General features: G+C 37.7%; 1 protein-coding gene across 11 annotated transcripts in view; it reads right to left on the reverse strand.

Moving 5' to 3' along the window:
* The window catches only part of tenm2a (teneurin transmembrane protein 2a), a 639,454-nt gene that overhangs the window by 427,364 nt on the left and 192,124 nt on the right, over positions 1–19,966 (reverse strand). For 7 of the 11 annotated variants that reach the window (XM_062045574.1, XM_062045572.1, XM_062045573.1 and 4 more), the window contains exons 3-4: positions 637–678; positions 496–528 (exon numbers count right to left, since the gene is read on the reverse strand). The exons of the other annotated variants lie outside the window; for them this stretch is intronic. In XM_062045574.1, coding sequence (XP_061901558.1) covers positions 496–528; positions 637–678 — 75 coding nt within the window. The remainder of the gene's footprint in view (positions 1–495; positions 529–636; positions 679–19,966) is intronic. 11 annotated transcript variants of the gene reach the window in all.

The following is a 19,966-nucleotide window of genomic DNA, read 5'->3' on the forward strand; positions in this document are numbered from 1 at the left end:
TACTAATTAAAAGAGCATTGTGAATGCAATTCTTCACCATCAGCTGTTGGGGTAGAGGGATTAGGGTGGAAAAAGTTGATTCTTTTCATTAGCAGTTTGCGAGGAAGGAGCGAGAGATAGGGGAGGAGACCGGCGTCAAAACGCTTTCATGGTGGTGTCATATTGTATGATACTGGCATAACAAGAACCACACAGCTGCGTGACTCGGTCAACTGTGACTCATCAGGAGCAATCAGACGAAGAGGAATTACAGTGAAGAAACTCATCTGCTCCTTGTTCTCCTTCGCTCTTTAAAAGATTGCAAAAAACTTGGGGCGTGCACTGGAGGACACAAGGAAAGGAAGGGCCTCTAAGGAAACTCGGGAGAGGGGAAAATAACATATTTCTACGCAGAAAGACTACACAACCACAACAAAAGACTCCACATCTAGCTAGAGCAAAGCGGCTAAAGCAACAATAGTGCATCACACATTGCAATACATCATTGAATATTACCAGTTTGCTTCTTCTTCGGTTGTCTCCCTCCCACTTAAAAACAAAGACAAAAGAAAAGTATTCATACAAAAATCTATATAGCCAAGTTCTACAACAGAGCTATTCTACATACAGAAGCTATTCCTGCTGTTGCTTCCATACCTGAGATGAAGTACCGGAGGACAGGAGAGAACTCCAGGAGTCCTGAGAGAGTAAAGCAGATTGATTCTTAGCACCAGCCAGCATTAGGAAGGTGAACTAGGCATTGGTCTAATCTATTTTTCTGTATTTTAAACCCAGCAAAAACAAGAGTCACAAACATACTAAACATATCAATGGAATTCCAGGCTGTGACTGAATGTATCCACCTTTCCACTGTTACATCACACAGTCTGCCAAACCACACAATTAACACTACATAACTAGTGATTACACATGAAACATCCAATCTTGTTGTATCCCCATGAGTGGTAGGCCCGGTCCCGTGCTATAGCAATCTACATAAACTCAAAGAAAGATGGATTGGTGCGAAAGGCTGAAGCAGACATGAAAATCTATCTCAGTTACTCCATAACTAGAAACCCAATAACATGTTTGTTACTTGATATTATGACAGATGTGAGGGGAAAATGTGGTGCTGCATTCTAATCAGATCAATACATCTCACACACACATGCCAATTTGTAATGTACGTTTCTATGTTTTAAGCTTTTTTCTGCTTGCCCCTCCTATGCAGCAAATTCAGGTGGTCTGAATAGTAGAAGCAGATCTGAAAATGATCGAAAACAACAATCTTGGAAAAAAAATGCTCCTCAGATAAATAATGTACAGTATGTAACGCACATTAAATGACCTGACAACATTGGCACTTATTTCATAGCTCTGGACCTAAAAATGATGTCTAGAGCTAAAATGTCCCCCTGTGACAGAGACAGTAGTGATTTTAGGCATGTATTCTCTTGTTTTGGAGTGCCCGCTTCACCTACATAAGACTGGAGAAAGCTTCATATCATGTAGTATGTCTTTTGGTAGAATTTTAATCCCAAAACATGATATAATTTGAAGGAATTATGAAATACGTCTGCAACATGCATTGTTGCAGGTTGTAACAATGCAACTAAAGAAGAGGTCAGCCTGCATACATTTCCAAATGATGGGAATATGAGGAAAGTATGGATCTCTCTAGTCAAATTGATTTGCGCAAAATGGGACATAGATTTTAAAAAATAATAATATAATAATAATAATAATTTTTTTATCCGGGTCGGATTTTGGACGCTGGCTGTAGTTTGGGGACCCATGACTTAGGCCAAATTCAATCCCAAAAATCGAGAGTACCCCGGACGGGAGAAAGACTAATTCAGAACCTGTGGAAAAAAAACAAGAATGAAGAGCAGATGCTTAAGGAAATCGCATAATGTTAACCATATCAGTTCTGAAGTCATCATGGAACAGGAAATTAATAACATGCAAATGAGTAATCAAAGAAAACAAATGCATATATATATAAAAAACATACATATACAGTATACACATATATATATATATATATATATATATATATATATATATATATATATATATATATATATATATATATATATATATATATATATACATATATATATATACATACATATATATATACATATATATGTGTGTATACTGTATATATATATATTTATACAAACATATATATATATACATATACATATATATATGTGTATATATGTGTATATATATATATATATATATATATATATATATATATATATATATATACATACATATATATATATATATATATATATATATACATATATATATATATATATATATATATATATATATATATATATATATATATATATATATATATATATATATATATACATATATACATATATATATATATATATATATATATATATATATATACATATATATATATATATATATATATATATATATATATATATATATATATATATATATATATATATATATATATATATATATATATATATAAATATATATATATATATATATATATATATATGTGCCTTTATCCACAATGCCTATGTGGGGAAATGTGCTACAGTTCTGCAGATGATGTCACACCAAGAGAGGGCGGCATATCCAGTCTGGAGATGGAAAGAGGGTGTTACACGTGCAGTTAGTTATCTACTGATTACTCAAAAACTAATTGGTTTATTGGAAATCAAATTACTGTCAAACACATTTTCAGAAGCAAAAAATACATAGAGAAAGTTGTTCAAGTCGTAAAATTATGTACATCTGATCGACGTGTGTCCTTTAGCAAATTGTGTTTGTGCAATATTGTAATCAGTTAATGTGAATTGTATGCTGTGGGTAGTACAATGTCTTGTAAAAGTATTCACTGCCCCTGAATTTGTGCTTTGATAAGCCATGGTCGTGACAAAAGGTCCTTTAATGTGGAAGATGATACTTTTTTGCCTTTTGGCCATCGGACGGGACGCTATGTTTGGCCAACACCAAACACATCACCACAAACACACCATCTTGGGGACAACATCATTTTGTGGGGATGATTCTCAATGGCACACACTGGAAGGCTTGTAAAGTTAGAGGGGAATATATACCCAGAAACATACCCGCAAATCCTGGAGGCTAATCTGTTTCAACTTGGGAGAGGATTTGTTTTCCAGCAAGACAACGACCCAAATTATAAAGTAAAAGCGACACAGAACTAGTTCAAAGGCAACAATGTGAATGGTTTAGACTTTAGAGTGTCCAAGTCAAAGCTCAGGTCTGAATCCAATTGAGAATCTGTGGCTGAACCTGAAAAGTTAGTCACACCTGAGCCTTGAGCTGTTTTTTAAGTAGGAAAAAAAAAAAAAAGAAAGCTGTCTCAAATGTGCAAGCCTGATTGAGACTCAGAGCATTGTTATTATTATTTATGACTATTTATGTACTTATATACTGTTGCCTTGTCCTTGCATTTGCACATTTGTTGTGACACTAAAGGCACTGGGTACGAGAAACATAATTGTGTTCATTGTGTTTAACCTATGGAGAATTAAAATGTAAATAAACCATAAACCTTGAATCGACTATATACTGACCAGAAGGGGATGAATACTCATGACGTCATTGACTTTATTTTATAGATTTATAATTACCTGATACCTATTTATACAAATATTTTTTCACTCTGAAATTAAAGAAGCTTTCTTTTCTTGTTCTTGTAGATTGATCGTGATTTAATTTAAAACAATGAAAGGCTGAAACATTCAAAAGTGGTGAGTACTTTGGCAAATATATCAGATGTGCTTTTTATTATTTTGTGTTTGTGCTGGTTAATCTTTGAGATGTGCAAGCAGCAATTACCACAAGTGTGCCAATTGCCTCATGTGCATCAAATATGAAATTAGTAATAAAGTGCAACATAGAATTATTCCACATATATTTCCATCCATCCGTATCAAATGAGCAAAGGTTGGAAATATAAATAAAATCATTTGTGAAATAAATATGATAGAGATAGTACAGGTAATGACGGAGAATTTTTTTCCTTTTGTCTTGAAAAAATTAAGTAAAGTTACTGTGTGACCTGAAGTCTCTGAGGGCACTCAACCCTCCTAGGAGATGCTTTTGTTTATTTGGGGTAGTCATGCTCCACACGTTATGCCTTACAAAATAAGTTGCACAGGGAGACAGAATGCATTTGGTTGATACTATGCAGTCATCCATTACACTAAATGTACTTCCCCTGATGAATGTCATTATGGAGGTGTGTGGTAGAAAATGTGTATAATTTGTGGTTTCTGGTGTCTGAACAAGTGTGATTGTTTGTGAATAGGAGTTTGGTTGGATGGTACTGCCTATCATTAAAAATAATTTGCACTTGTTAGCAGTTTGACAGGCAAAGTATAGAGAACAGCAGCTTTGTGCTGGCCGAAGCTCACCCAACATTGTGCAATTATTCATTGACTTTAAAGCAGAATGCACCTGTAGGCTTCAATATAGGGGCGGTATAGCTCGGTTGGTAGAGTGGCCGTGCCATCAACCTGAGGGTTGCAGGTTCGATTCCCGCTTCCGCCATCCTAGTCACTGCCGTTGTGTCCTTGGGCAAGACACTTTACCCACCTGCTCTCAGTGCCACCCACACTGGTTTAAATGTAACTTAGATATTGGGTTTTCACTATGTAAAGCGCTTTGAGTCACTAGAGAAAAGCGCTATATAAATATAATTCACTTCACTTCAATACATGCAATTATATTCCATTTAACGCCCCAGAAGCAAAGTACAGTGCAGGCCACCCTTGGACAAGCCATTTTGGTCTCCGAAGGAACAGCAACGCTGTTTCAAAGCACATTCTGATTTGTCTTGCTGTACTAACTGCTGATTTGCTCTTGGGTGGAGGTATAAAGTCAGGAAGTGAACAGAACTGACGACTGAAAGGTTTTTCAATAATTCTTCTGAATAGCTAAAATTATGGTTTTAGTGGTTGAAGTTCACGTTTGATGAAACTGAACTTTTATTCAGAATGTTCTTACAAGCAGTAGGTCACAGCAACAGAGAACAAAAGAGATGATTGAAATAAAACTAGTTTTAACCAACAGAGAATGCAAATGAATAAGTTAGTGAATAGAACTGTGATTGAGTACTTATAGTTGCACATGAACTGATAGGAGTCTCTTATACTCTCATATCTAAAATGAAAGTGCATTAAAAAAAAATTAAAAAAAATAAAACAATATCCCATTAGAATCAAAAGCATAAATTGAAAATTCTACAGATTTTTTTATTTATATATTTTCACAAGAGTTGTTCCATTCTATGCGCCTTTTAACACCTCACCGGTGGCTTTGTAAGGTCATGTTACCTCCAGACTAAACTAAATTGTAGCTAATCCATCTTTTTGTAAGAATTGATAAGAGATCTGATAAAGAACGGAATCTTTAAGCAGAACCGAAAGTGGAATCGGAACAGGAAAAATCTTATCAATTCTCATCCCTACGTGACGCGCTACAAAATAATCAAACTATGGCACTGTACCATTAGTACCAACGGTCTTTGGTATACGATCTGACTTCCACTATGAAACACATCTTACATCACTGTCTAGACACAGAGCTCGTTCATAACACACAACATATATTAACCACTGGGTATTATTATACTATTAGTAATGAGGAGGAACAGGTGAGTATTGCACAATAACAAGGTACCATTAGGACTAGGGATGATACTCGAAACCGGTTTTCCCGGTTGTTTGATAAGAAAAGAACCGAGTCCTCGGACTCGAATCCCTTTTTGAGAACCGGTACCCGTTATCGAGACCACTATAGTAAAGGAAAAGAGTTGATTCTTTATTCGAATCCCGTCCCGACCAGAAATGCTCCGTGTGACATCACAAGAAATGGCGTCACCTAGCTCAGTCATTAGGCGCAGATAGCGAAAGCAGGAAAACAATGGATGGGAAAAAGCGCTCCAAGGTGTAATAAAGTTCAAAACAAAAGCTATAATCCATCGAATAACTTTACTGAGAGATTTTAGCAGGGCAAAACACATGACGAACACTTTTACGACCAACCGGAAACATAGCAACCAGGCTAGCAACGCACCTCCTTTACGGCAGCTGTCGCAACGTTCTTAAAACAACCGCAGCACATACATATATATACAACAAATATCTCCCTTTTTTAACTTTTGTTTTTCTTTCCTTGTAATTAAAAAAAAATCACACTGTAGATGTGTTGTCTGTCTAGTTATAAATAATGCAGACGAGGCGTGTTGGCTGAGTTCTTGACGTTTACTTTCACAGCGTGGCAACATGCAACACTTTTCGGGGCTACCGCGCATGCTCGTAACTCCCGTTGCATGCTGGGTAGTGTAGTTGTTATATTCTCTAGCTCAGGGGTCACCAACCTTTTTGAAACCAAGAGCTACTTCTTGGGTACTGATTAATGCGAAGGGCTACCAGTTTGATACACACTTAAATAAATTGCCAGAAATAGCCAATTTGCTCAATTTACCTTTACTCTATTTTATTATTAATAATTAATGATATTTACACTTAATTGAACGGTTTAAAAGAGGAGAAAACACGAAAAAAAATTACAATTACATTTTGAAACAGTTTATCTTCAATTTCGACTCTTTAAAATTTAAAATTCAACCGAGAAAAAGAAGAGAAAAAGTAGCTAATTCGAATCTTTTTGAAAAAAATTTAAAAAGAATTTATGGAACATCATTAGTAATTTTTCCTGATTAAGATTAATTTTAGAATTTTGATGACATGTTTTAAATAGGTTAAAATCCAATCTGCACTTTGTTAGAATATATAACAAATTGGACCAAGCTATATTTCTAACAAAGACAAATCATTATTTCTTTTAGATTTTCCAGAACAAAAATGTTTAAAGAAATTCAAAAGACTTTGAAATAAGATTTAAATTTGATTTTACAGATTTTCTAGATTTGCCAGAATAATTTTTTTGAATTTTAATCATAATAAGTTTGAAGAAATATTTCACAAATATTCTTCGTCGAAAAAACAGAAGCTAAAATTAAGAATTAAATTAAAATGTATTTATTATACTTTGCAACAACAACAAAAAAAAATACCTGAACATTGATTTAAATTGTCAGGAAAGAAGAGGAAGGAATTTAAAAGGTAAAAAGGTATACGTGTTTAAAAATCCTAAAATCATTTTTAAGGTTGTATTTTTCCTCTAAAATTGTCTTTCTGAAAGTTATAAGAAGCAAAGTAAAAAAATTAATGAATTTATTTAAACAAATTAAGACCAAGTCTTTAAAATATTTTCTCGGATTTTCAAATTTTATTTGAGTTGTGTCTCTCTTAGAATTAAAAATGTCGGAAAAGCGAGACCAGCTTGCTAGTAAATAAATAAAATTTAAAAAATAGAGGCAGCTCACTGGTAAGTGCTGCTATTTGAGCTATTTTTAGAACAGGCCAGCGGGCTACTCATCTGGTCCTTATGGGCTACCTGGTGCCCACGGGCACTGCCTTGGTGACCCCTGCTCTAGCTCATAACATTTTTCCCCCTATAAAGAAATAATGTTAACTCAATAAAGTGTATTTCTTTTTTTAGCTTTAACTTTTCATTTTTTAGCATTGTAACCACATTTGCAAAGAACTTTTCTCTTCATAGAATTTTCTTTCAATAAAGAAATAAAGTGCAAAAATGTCAAAGCATCATAACAAACAGTTATGTCAAATAGCAGCAGAAGTGCACTTTTTGGAGAGCTGTATTATTTCCAGTTTTGTGCCCAAGGGACTGATTTTATTTAACACTATATTATTATTTATACACCTATAGTGATCACAAAGACAGGTTGTTTTTGTGTTGCTGTATACATTTGTTTCTCTGAAAAATCCCACTTAATATACTTCGGGTAACAACAGTCAATATTTATTTATTTTATTTTATTTTTTTAGGTGGGTAACAGTCAATATTTATTTATTTAGTAGATTTTATTTTTTTATTATATAATAAAAGTGAGCTTTTGTTAAACCAAATATTGTGTGTTTTTTTCCATATACAACAACCTATCTGGACTCGATAAGAGAATCGATAAGGAATCGGTTCGATAATAGGATTCGATAATAGGCTCTAACTCGATAATTCCTTATCAAACATAATCCCTAATTAGGACCAGTTTAATCTAAAACATTATTGCATACAAGATATATATGTAGGGTCACAAGGGTGCTGTAGCTCTGACAGAGTGACCATCGGGTTCTTGGTTACCTCCCTTACTAGACTCCGATGAATGCAGCAAAGTACAGAGACATCCCGGATGAAAACCTACACTTCCCATCCAACCTGATGGAGCTTGAGAGGTGTTGCAACGACAAATGGGCGAAACTGCCCAAAGATAGGTGTGCCAGGTGTGGCATCATATTCAAAAAAGGCTTGAGGCTGTAATTGCTGCCAAAGGTGCATAAACAGAGTATTGAGCAAATGCTGTAAATACTTATGTATATGTGTTCTTTCATTTATTTTTTTAAATTAAATTTGCGAATAAAAAAAAAAAAATTTTAAATTGTCAATGTGGGGTATTGCATGTAGAGAAACAGCTAATATTGTTCTGTTGTTGTTGTTTCTCTGTCTCATCCCCCTCTTGTTAGCGCCCTCCCCCCTTTTTTTCTTCTTCTTTCAATTCCCTCCTGCTCAGGTCCAGCTGCGCCAAACATTAAATGCATCCATTCAATAAAGTCAAAGACACTCCTTTCTGAGCTGCCATCTTATCGTGATACATGAGTTTGCATGTCCCAATAATCTTCGGAGCTATGTTGTCCGGGGGCTTCTATGCCACCTAGTAGGGTCTCCCAAGACAAACAGTTCCTAGGTGAGGGACCAGACAAAGCGCAGCTTGAAAGCCTTTATGACAAAAAAAAGAGGACTCCCATTTACCTCGCCCGGAAGCGGGTCACCGGGGCCCCTCTCCCGAGCCAGGCCCAAGGGTGGGGCTCGATGGCGAGCACCTGGTGGACAGGCCTGTCCCCATGGGGAAAGGCCATGGACAGCCCGAAGATGCAACGTGGGTCCCCCCTCCAATGGGCTCACCACTCATAGGAGGGGACATAGAAGTTGGGTGCAGTGTGAGCTGGGCGGAAGCCGAAGGTAGGGCCCTTGGCGGTCCGATCCTCGGCTACAAAAGCTAGCTCTTGGGACGTGGAACGTCACCTCGCTGGGGGGCAAGGAGGCTGAGCTGGTGCGCGAGGTGGAAAAGTTCCGGCTAACTTCTACTCACAGCAAGGGCTCTGGAACCAGTCCTGTCCAGAGGGGCTGGACTCTCTTCAACTCTGGCTTTGCACGCAGTGAGAGGAAACGGTAGCTCAAAGACTGTACGTTGGAGTTTAACCCGGTAGACGAGAGTGTAGCTTCCCTCCGCCTTCCGGTGAGGGGACGGGTCCTGAGTGTTGTTTGTGCTTATGCACTAAACAGAAGCTCAAAGTACCTGCCCTTTTTGGATTCCCTCGAGGGTGTACTGGAGAGTGCCCCCTCAAGTGATTCCCTTGTTCTGCTCTGTGACTTCAACACTCACATTGGCAACGACAGTGAGACCTGGAGAGGCATGATTGGGAGGAATGGCCACCCTGATCTGAACCCGAGTGGTGTTTTGTAATTGGACTTTTATGCTCGTCATAGATTGTCCACAACAAACACCATTTTCAAACATAAGGGTGTCCATATGTGCACTTTGCACCAGGACACCCTACGCCACAGTTGGATGATCGACTTTGTGGATGTGTCATCAGATTTGCGGTCTCATGTTTTGGATACTCAGGTGAAGAGAGGGGAAGAGCTTTCTACTGATCAGCATCTGGTAGTGAGTTGGCTCCGATGGTGGGGGAGGATGCCGGACACACCTGGCCGGCCCAAATGCATTGTGAGGTGAGCTGAAAGAAAGAGTCCTATCGGGTCCTTTAGGCTCATGGGACTGCGGAGGCTGCGGACAGGTACTGACAGGCCAAGCAGTGCGCGGTCGCGGAGACAAAAACTACGACATGGGAGAATTTCAGGGAAGACGACATGGAAAACGACTTCCGGACGGCTTCGAAAAAATTCTGCACCACCATCCACCGCCTCAGGAGGGGGAAGCAATGCACTGTCAATACCGAGTACGGTGGGGATGTTGTGTTGCTGACCTCGACTCCGGATGTTGTGAATCGGTGGAGGGAATACTCAATCCTCCTCAATCCCACCTACACGTTTTCCTATAAGGAAGCAGTGCGTGGAGAATCTGTGTTGGGCTCTCCTATTTCGGGGGCTGAGGTTGCCGAGGTAGTTAAAAAACTCCTCTGTGGCAAGGCCAGAGTTCCTTAAGGCTCTCGATGCTATGGGGCTGTCTTGGTTGGCAAAACACACAAACATTGGGTGGGCATCAGCGGCAGGACCTTTGGATTGGCAGACGGGGGTGGTGGTTCCTCTCTCTAAAAAGGGGAACCGGAGGGTGTGTTCCAACTATTGTGGGATCACACTCCTCAGCCACCCGGTAAGGTCTACTCAGGTGTACTGGAGAGCAGGCTAGGCCGGATAGTTGAATCTCGGATTCAGGAGGAGCAGTGTGGTCCTGGTCGTGGAACTGTGGACCAACTCTATACTTTCGGCAGGGTCCTTGAGGGTGCATGGGAGTTTGCCCAACCAGTCTACATGTGCTATTCAACAGTGTCCCTCGGGAAGTCCTGTGGGGAGTGCTCAGAGAGCATGGGTTATTGGACTGTCTGATTGTGGTGTCAGAGCTTGGTCTGCATCGTTGGCAGTAAGTCTGACACGTTTTCAGTGAGGGTTGGACTCTGCCAGGACTGTCCTTTGTCACTGATTATGTTCCTCTTCAATCCCACCTAGGAGAAGGCATTCAACAGTGTCCCTCGGGAAGTCCTGTGGGGAGTGCTCAGAGAGCATGGGTTATCGGACTGTCTGATTGAGGCGGTGTCAGAGCTTGGTCCGCATCGTCGGCAGTAAGTCTGACCCGTTTTCAGTGATGGTTGGACTCTGCCAGGACTGTCCTTTGTCACCGATTATGTTCATAACTCTTATGGACAGAATTTCTAGGCCCAGTCTGGGCGTGGAGGGGATACGGTTTGGTGTCTGCAGATGATGTGGTCCTGATGACTTCATCTGGCCGGGATCTTCAGCTCTCACTGGAACGCAGCAGAGTGTAAAGCGACTGGGATGAGAATTAGCACCTTCAAATTCGAGTCCATGGTTCTCGTCCGGAAAAGGGTGGAGTGCCATCTCCGGGTTGGGGAGGAATTATTGATACATCTTATGAGTTATTTAAGCCTGCCAATAAATACAGCAAAACAATTTTAAACTTACCAAAGGTGCTATTTATCAGCAGAGAGACTGTCTGGTAGCCAGGTAGCATGAGCTCGGCTAAGGTAATAAAATACTTAAGTAGACTTGAAAGTAGTTGCCAATTTGAGTCGTGTATAAGCTATTGAAAACTACACAGAGTAGTTTGGCAAAACTGCTCATTAAACCCACACATTGGAAGTGTCAGGATGTCGCTGTACTGTCTGCATTAAAACCAGCAAAACTAAGGGCAATTGTCTGTTATTGAGTTGATATATCAAGATATCACTGTTTCTCTTCTCACTCCATGCAGTGAATCCACAGCGAGACAGAAAGACAGCAACCAAACTAGGGTTACGAGATTAGCTTATTTGTGTGTGCTCCTTTAAGAATGGCAGTGTGTTGGGTGATTGATGTCAGTGAGTGAGTGGAAGAGTGAGGAGAGCGAGCTGTAGCATGTAGTAGTAGTAGCAAATGTGTCCGGTTGTGTCCTGCAGAAATAAGAATAAAGTGACCAAATATTCACGAATTGACGGCCTCGTCATTCCGACCCGAAAGCGGGGCTTAGCAGACACATTGTCGGGTAAAGTGAAGGGTGTTCGGCCCTGGAGAGAACATCTCCCTGCACTCCTCGACGACGATCTGGGAGCTGAACAACATCGGGAGAGGTGTAACACTCTTTAGTTGATACGTGACTGACTGTTAGTGTGTCCCTACCATTGCTCAGTGACACTTCCTGTTTCCTGAGTTCCCAAAGCGTGAGTGACTTCATAAAAGGAATCATGCTTCATAATTTCTAGATTCTTTCGACCGAAAATATGAACATTGAATATTTAATCCAACGCATTTTATATTGATATCGATGATGTGTCTATTGCGATATATATGGATATTGTTTTATGGACCCACCCTTATGTAGCAAGTTGCAAACAGCCCTTTTTAAGACATGCACACATTCAAAAGCACAACGTATGATCACTATCCACCCTCCATCAGACAGTTGTCTATCTCAAGCCAATTTGTATGTAAATCGCACCTCCTAAAGTGCCCACCACCCCCCTTTGTTCCCGTCGTAATAGAATTAGAAAAAAAAAGAAATTGATTATGTAAACATATGCAAAAAGAGGCTTTAGACACAATTGCTGCAGTATGAGATGGAGAAAATTCATGAGTTTTCATTGATGTGGTCATTGAAATCACTTTAAGTCTTCGTACTAAAATGAGCCAGCTGAGTTTAGGCTGTATTATGTTGTAATGTAATGAGGAGACAATGCATGTTTTTCTTAGGTTGATAAGGAAATATATGCTGCACATTAGAAATCAAGGGTAGCCTATGGAGGAAAGGGATCATAAAATGAGGCAGCGAAATCCCTAGCAAGCAGACTGAAAAGACGAGACGGACTACAAGGCCAAAGTTTGTGATGGACGGCACGGTGTTTAATGAAAGCACCAAATCACAGAGGAGAGTGAGAGAATAATTTGGCTTTGCCTGGAATACGTATTTTACGGGGAGGACACAGAGTCATTGTTATCTGTGAGAAAGAACAGAGTTTGTGGCAATGATGTTCAATTATGATAAACAAAAACAAACAATATATCACTGCTATTATCCGTACCATACGTCAATGATATTGAGATTGCATACAGTATTATTCATTTACCAAGATAATCATGCTGTTTAAATTGCATAATTTCATTTAATTTAGTGGTATTGAAATGCACTGCATCACACTTAAGTGTTTCTAATACTTTGCTTCTAATGCAGCTCAAAAAGGTATAGCCTTGGAATTATGCAATTCAGTTTTACAACAAGCATAATATCAGTGATGGGCAAGCTACTTGGAAAATGTAGAAAGATAAGTTACAAGTTACTGTCGAATAAATGTAGCTATGCTGCAGGGAAATATATCCCCGGAGAATTGTAGCAAACTACACTACAAGCTACACGGCAAAAGTAGCTTGCTAAATCAAAGCTACATTTAACAGCATTTATATTTATGGAACCACATGTATAATATCAATGGTAATGTAACTGAGAGTGTATAAAAGGGTTCATTACTAATAACTATCTGTCATTCAGCTGGGGACACCCTAAAACTATTTGTAGGGGTCCCTGCACCGCACTGTATGTATTAATTTAGTTTGCCTTTTCTTTGGCTCATCCATACAATGTTATTCATTTTCTCTACCTACAGTTAAAAAACAGCATCTGTCTATAACTTGACTAAAAAAACAATGATGTGTGTGTGTGTTTGGGAACAGTTGGTAACGGTTATGTGCAGTAAATCTTTTCATGAACTCAACTCACCTTAATGTGTGTTCCTAAATTTGTGTTGGACGTCTTAGATGAAGAGAGCAGTAATGATTTGGTTTACAGAGTAAACAACAAAAAACTAAGGTTTTGGGCATTATTTTCTCTAAACGCACACATTTGTCTTGACACGCATTGTTTCCTGCACGTCATCTTCATCACTAAAGGAAAAATCTAATATGCGGGAGAAAATTCCTTTGCCATTTTTAAGTTTTTTTGGTTTTTTTTGAGTGGTCAGCTTGAAACATCCTTCTGTCTCCGATTCCCTAGTCGTCATGTGGCATTAGAGCGTGACTGTTGCTTCCTGATTTTGATGACCCGCCTTATCTTGCATCTGATTGGCCAGCCCGTAATGTTTCGCCCTAACCTTAGCCAATTGAGACTCATCATACAAACACCAACCAATCTTCATGGATTTTCTCCGTATGCATGGATGTTCCCATTCATCCAGGTCATTGTATTTTCTCCATATTTTTGGCTTGGATTCGCAGTCCATTTCCTCTCTTTGTAGCTTGTAGCTTTGATGTAAGCTAACTCGCTACATGGCTCTAGTATTAGCATTTTTTTTTTTATTTATTTATTTTTTTTATTCTGTCCTGTCCAGCTACTCAGGCAAATCATATTGTTGATGTAGATGCCCATATTTGCAGTACACATTTATTTTACAAAAGAAAAGTGTGGGATACTTCTCTTGTTGCCTTATTTGTATTTGACTTTATTAAATGGATTTATATTCATGTTTGGCGCAGTGTTGTTGTGACGTAATGCTCTGTCCATTCACTGACTTATAGGACAATTGAAAATGATTTATAATGTGGGTCCAGTTTTTCATGATGCAATCACTGTGAATCATTAGACAAGTTCTGATGTTGGGATGTCTCGATTACTGGTATTCACGATACACCGCTTTTAAATTACCAACGGTTAGTTTTACCATGTAAAATGTTAAAATTATTGTAAAACCATGATTGAAGAACACACTTTGATAACCTTGGTTACTCACGGTGATACTGCTCATTCTCTGTAAAAACAGCTAGCATGATAATTGCTAACTAGCGTTAGTGCTATCATGTTTACAAGACATATTAACATCTTTCCCCAATACAGATCCATACACAGACGTGTCTACAACAGAAAGTGAACCCATGTGACGGCACATAAACCGGAACCCCCATTTTGCCTTTATCATTAAGAAACACTAAAACATTTACAAATCTTTTGAGAGACAAAAAGACGTGTTTTGTTAATGCATTCGAACTGGTAAATAAACGTGAATAAAAGTCTGCTTAAAATGAAGCCATTAAGTAATTACATCATTGCGTCTATTCCACCCAAAAAGCCTTCTAAAAATCCAATCCAAAAGCAGCAACAATACACCGTTTACATATCGTGACATGAATATTAACCAAGTATTAGCGATATTGTTATTATAAACACTAACGTTAAGGACCTACTGTACATTTAGCGGCGCATTGATTAGAGAGAGGCAACTTTATTTGGTTGCTGTATTGACATCTTGAGCTGGTGAGCTGCTTTCTCGCCTCGGAGCTGGTAAAAGTTAATTCTCTGTTATAAATCGGAAAAAACACCCGAAAAAACGTTTGGTTAATTATGTTTTTTGGCTCTCATGTCTGCAGTGAGTAGTAATCAGTGATGATATTGAAGGAAAAAGTGAACGATGTGATGCATTTGTGAAATGAATGCGGCTCACAACCCACTGGGTTGTGAGTTTTTCCTTGCCCTTATGTGGGATCTGAACCGAGGATGTTGTTGTGGCTTGTGCAGCCCTTTGAGACACTTGTGATTTAGGCCTATATAAATAAACATTGATTGATTGATTTATACTATGTTACATTTATTCTTACAGCGTGGATATAAAACCTCGATGGAGGTGTTTGGATGTTTTTTTTAAGAGCTCTATAAGCAGAATAGAGCTAGACCCATAGGTTCCATTGTAAGAGGACTTTTGCTTGCATTTATTTACTAGTTAGAACGCATAAAAAATGTAAAACTGTGTGTGCCTGTCCTACATAAGGATTGTGAATGATAGGCAAAATTACAAAAAAAAAGTGCAGTTCCCCTTTAACTGCAGTTCGGTGCAGCTCTACTAAATAACTTTAGTTTGTTTTTTGTTTTAGTTTCCTGTCATCAGCCTGATATAAAACACACAACAATTACAAGACACTAAGCAGCAAACACCACCGTGAATAGTTGATGACTAGTAGATAGATGACTGCAAACATTTAGCAGCCTGACAGCGAGTTAGATGTGTTTCCCTAAAAAGCTGGAAAAGATCAAAATAAAGCTATCACGGTGATTACTGGACTTGTAATGTGACCAGAAAAACAACCCCAAATGACTGCTAATGCTATGTGTGCTCTCGAGATAAAACAACTGTCTGTTTGTTGAGTTTACATTGTGATGATGCGCAGGTAATAGCTTGCCGCGCTGCCACTAATTGGACCAAATCAGGACCTACAGGTTTAAACAATTGTTTTACCGTGGCAATAACTCATTTGCAATTACTTTAACATTGTGTTGGCTCATCCAACTACGGAGCTGCCACATGCAGATAGTTTTGAATGAACAATAGTGGCTGTTCTTAACTATAGTTCTGCAGACTCAACAATATGAATGGCAATATCTGGCAGTAGGACTGGGGAATATACCGTTATATAAACTTAATTAAGGTCTTTAGATAAAATAGTATGATTTCCATTGACTCCCTGACATGCTCTAAAGTCAACTCAGAATGCCTTACAGTTTCACATAGGTTATTTTGTTTTTAATGTTAAAAACTGTCCGAAATCTTCATGATGGTTATGCATTGTTAACACTTGGTGTTATTTTCTCCCCTTCTGTAGTAATAAGAACAGATCACTTTAGCAAATATGTTTTCTCTTGATGTCTAAAAAGCGATAAGTGAAACTTTAAAGACCAATGTATTTTAGCTCAGTATTTAATCCAAAAATCATGTCAAATCATATTTCGATTGCATAGTGTGGTATCTCATTAACACCACAATTTAACAGCATCCCCGAATGATCCGTCATTGTCAAACACTTCCCACGCCTCCCAGATGACATCTGTTCTTTTTCTACCCTTAGAACCCACAGGAGCTTTTCTACCTTCTAACGAAGGGCCTAATATCTTCGAGACAAATGCCACCGATCCTTGTACATTCGGCTCCTGCCCAGAGAAAATAGGTCTGGTTCAGATAAGACCATGGAAGAACATGATACAATAATCTGCAGTCTGTAAGAGGTCTTGCTACTGAGCGATGTGGTGCTAAGCAGTGAACAACCTCTCATTCCTGGGTGATATGGGGCCATGTACACATATTAATACTAATATCTAATAAAAACAAAACAACACTCATTTGAAACTCTCCGGTGTTAAAAAAAAAAAAAAGGCAATTCAATCAATCATTTAAAGTTCACTTTTATAGCCCTTAATCACAAATGTCTCAAAGGGCTGCACAAGCCACAACGACAGATCCCACAGTTCACAAGAGTGGAGTTATTTACATATGCAGATATACTGTACATATGAAACACATACACCAGCTATCATGCACATTTCAACTCACCAATTCTGAAAAGGCAACCCCAGCTTCATCAATATAGTGAAAACATTAAATGTGCAATGCTGTGTACAATACATTATCTTTAAAATCTATTCACATTGACTACTTTTGCACGTGGACAAGAAACCAAACCGCATTAAAAAAAGAAATGTTTTTAATATATCCATATTTGCCTGGAAGACGTGTGTGTTACTCTGTAATAGTCATTTCTCGCCTAATAACTTGTACATTTTAATGGTTATGGTTTGAGTGTATTTCGAACAGGCATACAATTACAACATGATACGTCACAATTTCCAGTTTCTCTTTTCAACATGTTTAAAAAGGAGTAAGAAGAAGCAGAGCTTAATCCTACCCATTTTTCATTACATAGCAAATGCTAACACTTGTGTTTACTTCCTGTTCTCAATTTAGTCACAATATACTCCATAAATAATAACACAAAACAATGATTAAATAAATGACGAATAGTGAAGTAAGTTGTATTTCATATGGTGAGATTAATAAGATTATCAATAAGATAATCAATAAGATAGTCACAATATACTCCATTAATAATAACACAAAACAATGATTAAATAAATGACAAATAGTGAAGTAAGTTGTCAATAAGATCCGGATGTTTATCATGGTTCTTCTTCTTTGTACTTTGTAAACACTTTGAGTTTGAACAGTTTCTTAAATTGGATCATATTAGTACACTGCAAGATTTCTTTACTCAATCCATTTCATAATATAATTCCACATACTGATATACTGAATGTTTTAAGTGTTGTACGTACATACAAATATTTAAGTTAGATTGAGGTTGTTTGTATCTCTCATCTTTTGTTGAGAAGAATTGTTGTACGTTTTTGAGTATCGGTTATAGTTTGCTTTGTGCATAATTTTAACTGTTTGCAAATTCACTATATTGTAGAATTTCAATATTTTCAATTCAATAAATAAAAAGCTTAAATTGTCTTTATATTCAACAATATTCATTATTCTAACTGATGGTTTTGTAACACAGTTAGTGACTGTAGCGTACTTTTGTAGTTGTTTCCCATATTTCTGCTCACTAACTCAGATATGGTAACACTAGAGAGCAGTAAAGAATATGGAGTGACTTTTTGTCCAATACATATTTAGCCTTTGTTTTTATTGCAACCTCATGTTGTATATTTTTACATGAGATTTCCATTTCATTTTATCATCAATCATTACACCTAAAACTTTGATTTCACATACTCTTTCAATGTCTATTCTTTCTATTTCTGTTTGTGTTTAAATTTCTCTTCTTCTGTTATAAAATAGCATTGTTTTAGTTTTGTTGAGGTTTAAGGATAGTCTTTTTTTGTCAAACCATCTCATTATTTTTTTCATTTGTTTCTAATATTTGTATTGGCTTCTGTGTATTCTCTCCTGGAAAAAAAACTAACGCTGTTGTATGATCTGCAAATAATACTAACTTTAAGTCTTTTGTAACTTTACCAATATCATTTATATAAAGATTGAACAACTTTGGTCCCAGTGTTGATCCCTGTGGTACGCCACAGGATATATTTAGCGCTGTTGACGTTTGTTTGCCTATCTTCATGTATTGCTTCCATATATGCGGAAAAGGTGACTTAAATGTGTTGCTGCTGCATGAGTGCTGATGATCGTTAAAACAGTGTTCATCTTGTTGACTAATATTTTTTGTAAACAATCTATTTTCTCCTGACTAAAATATGACAATAGCTAAATTGAAAAAACAAACAAAAAAAAACTCATGCTAAGACGATGAAGAACTCAACGGACACTTTGGTCAACGAACATGTATTATATGAACTATTGGTATGCGTTTACAAGTTTACACACCTTCCTTGTGCTTAATTAGGCGGTTAAACACGATACAGGTGCTCCGACATAACATTGACATCATAGTTACAGAGGAGCTCAGGAAAAAAATCAGAGAAAAAAATGCCTGAATAATATTTGACAAATGACATGTGGACCACAATAATACTAATTGCATCAATCCTATCCATAAGCTCATGCTATGTTTGGGTTAAACAAATATATATATAGATATATACATACAAATGTATATGCAGTACCCAAAGATTATGGACGCTTTAAAGGCCTACTGAAACCCACTAATACAGACCACGCAGTCTGATAGTTTATATATCAATGATGAAATATTAACATTGCAACACATGCCAATACGGCCAGGTTAACTTATAAAGTGCAATTTTAAATTTCCCGGGGAACTTCCGGTTCAAAACGCCTTTGAGGATGACGTATGCGCGTGACGTAGCCAGTAGAACACATGTATGGCTTCCCCATTGAAGCCAATACGAAATAGCTGTTTTCATCTCATTATTCTACAGTATTCTGGACATCTGTGTTGGTGAATCTGTTGCAATTTGTTCATTGCATTATGGAGAAAGAAGCTGAGCAAGCAAAGAAGAAAGTCGGTGCGAAGCGGAGTATTTTGCGAGGGAAGTCAGCAACACAACACAGTCGGTGTTTCATTGTTTACATTCCCGAAAGATGCAGTCAAGATCGAAGAACTCGGACAACAGAGACTCTTACCAGGAGGACTTTGACGTCGTTAACAGACGCAGACGCGATACCGTGAGTACACTTCCAAACATTTGATCGCTTGCTATAACTAGCTCGAGCTAGTAGCTAGTAGCTAGCATAACAAACACCTAGGTGTTTGTTATGCGGGATTAATTTGTGGCATATTAAATATAAGCCTGGTTGTGTTGTGGCTAATAGAGTATATATATATATATATGTCTTGT

This window comes from Entelurus aequoreus, linkage group LG04 (assembly GCF_033978785.1).
Source record: "Entelurus aequoreus isolate RoL-2023_Sb linkage group LG04, RoL_Eaeq_v1.1, whole genome shotgun sequence".
Lineage (NCBI taxonomy): Eukaryota > Metazoa > Chordata > Actinopteri > Syngnathiformes > Syngnathidae > Entelurus > Entelurus aequoreus.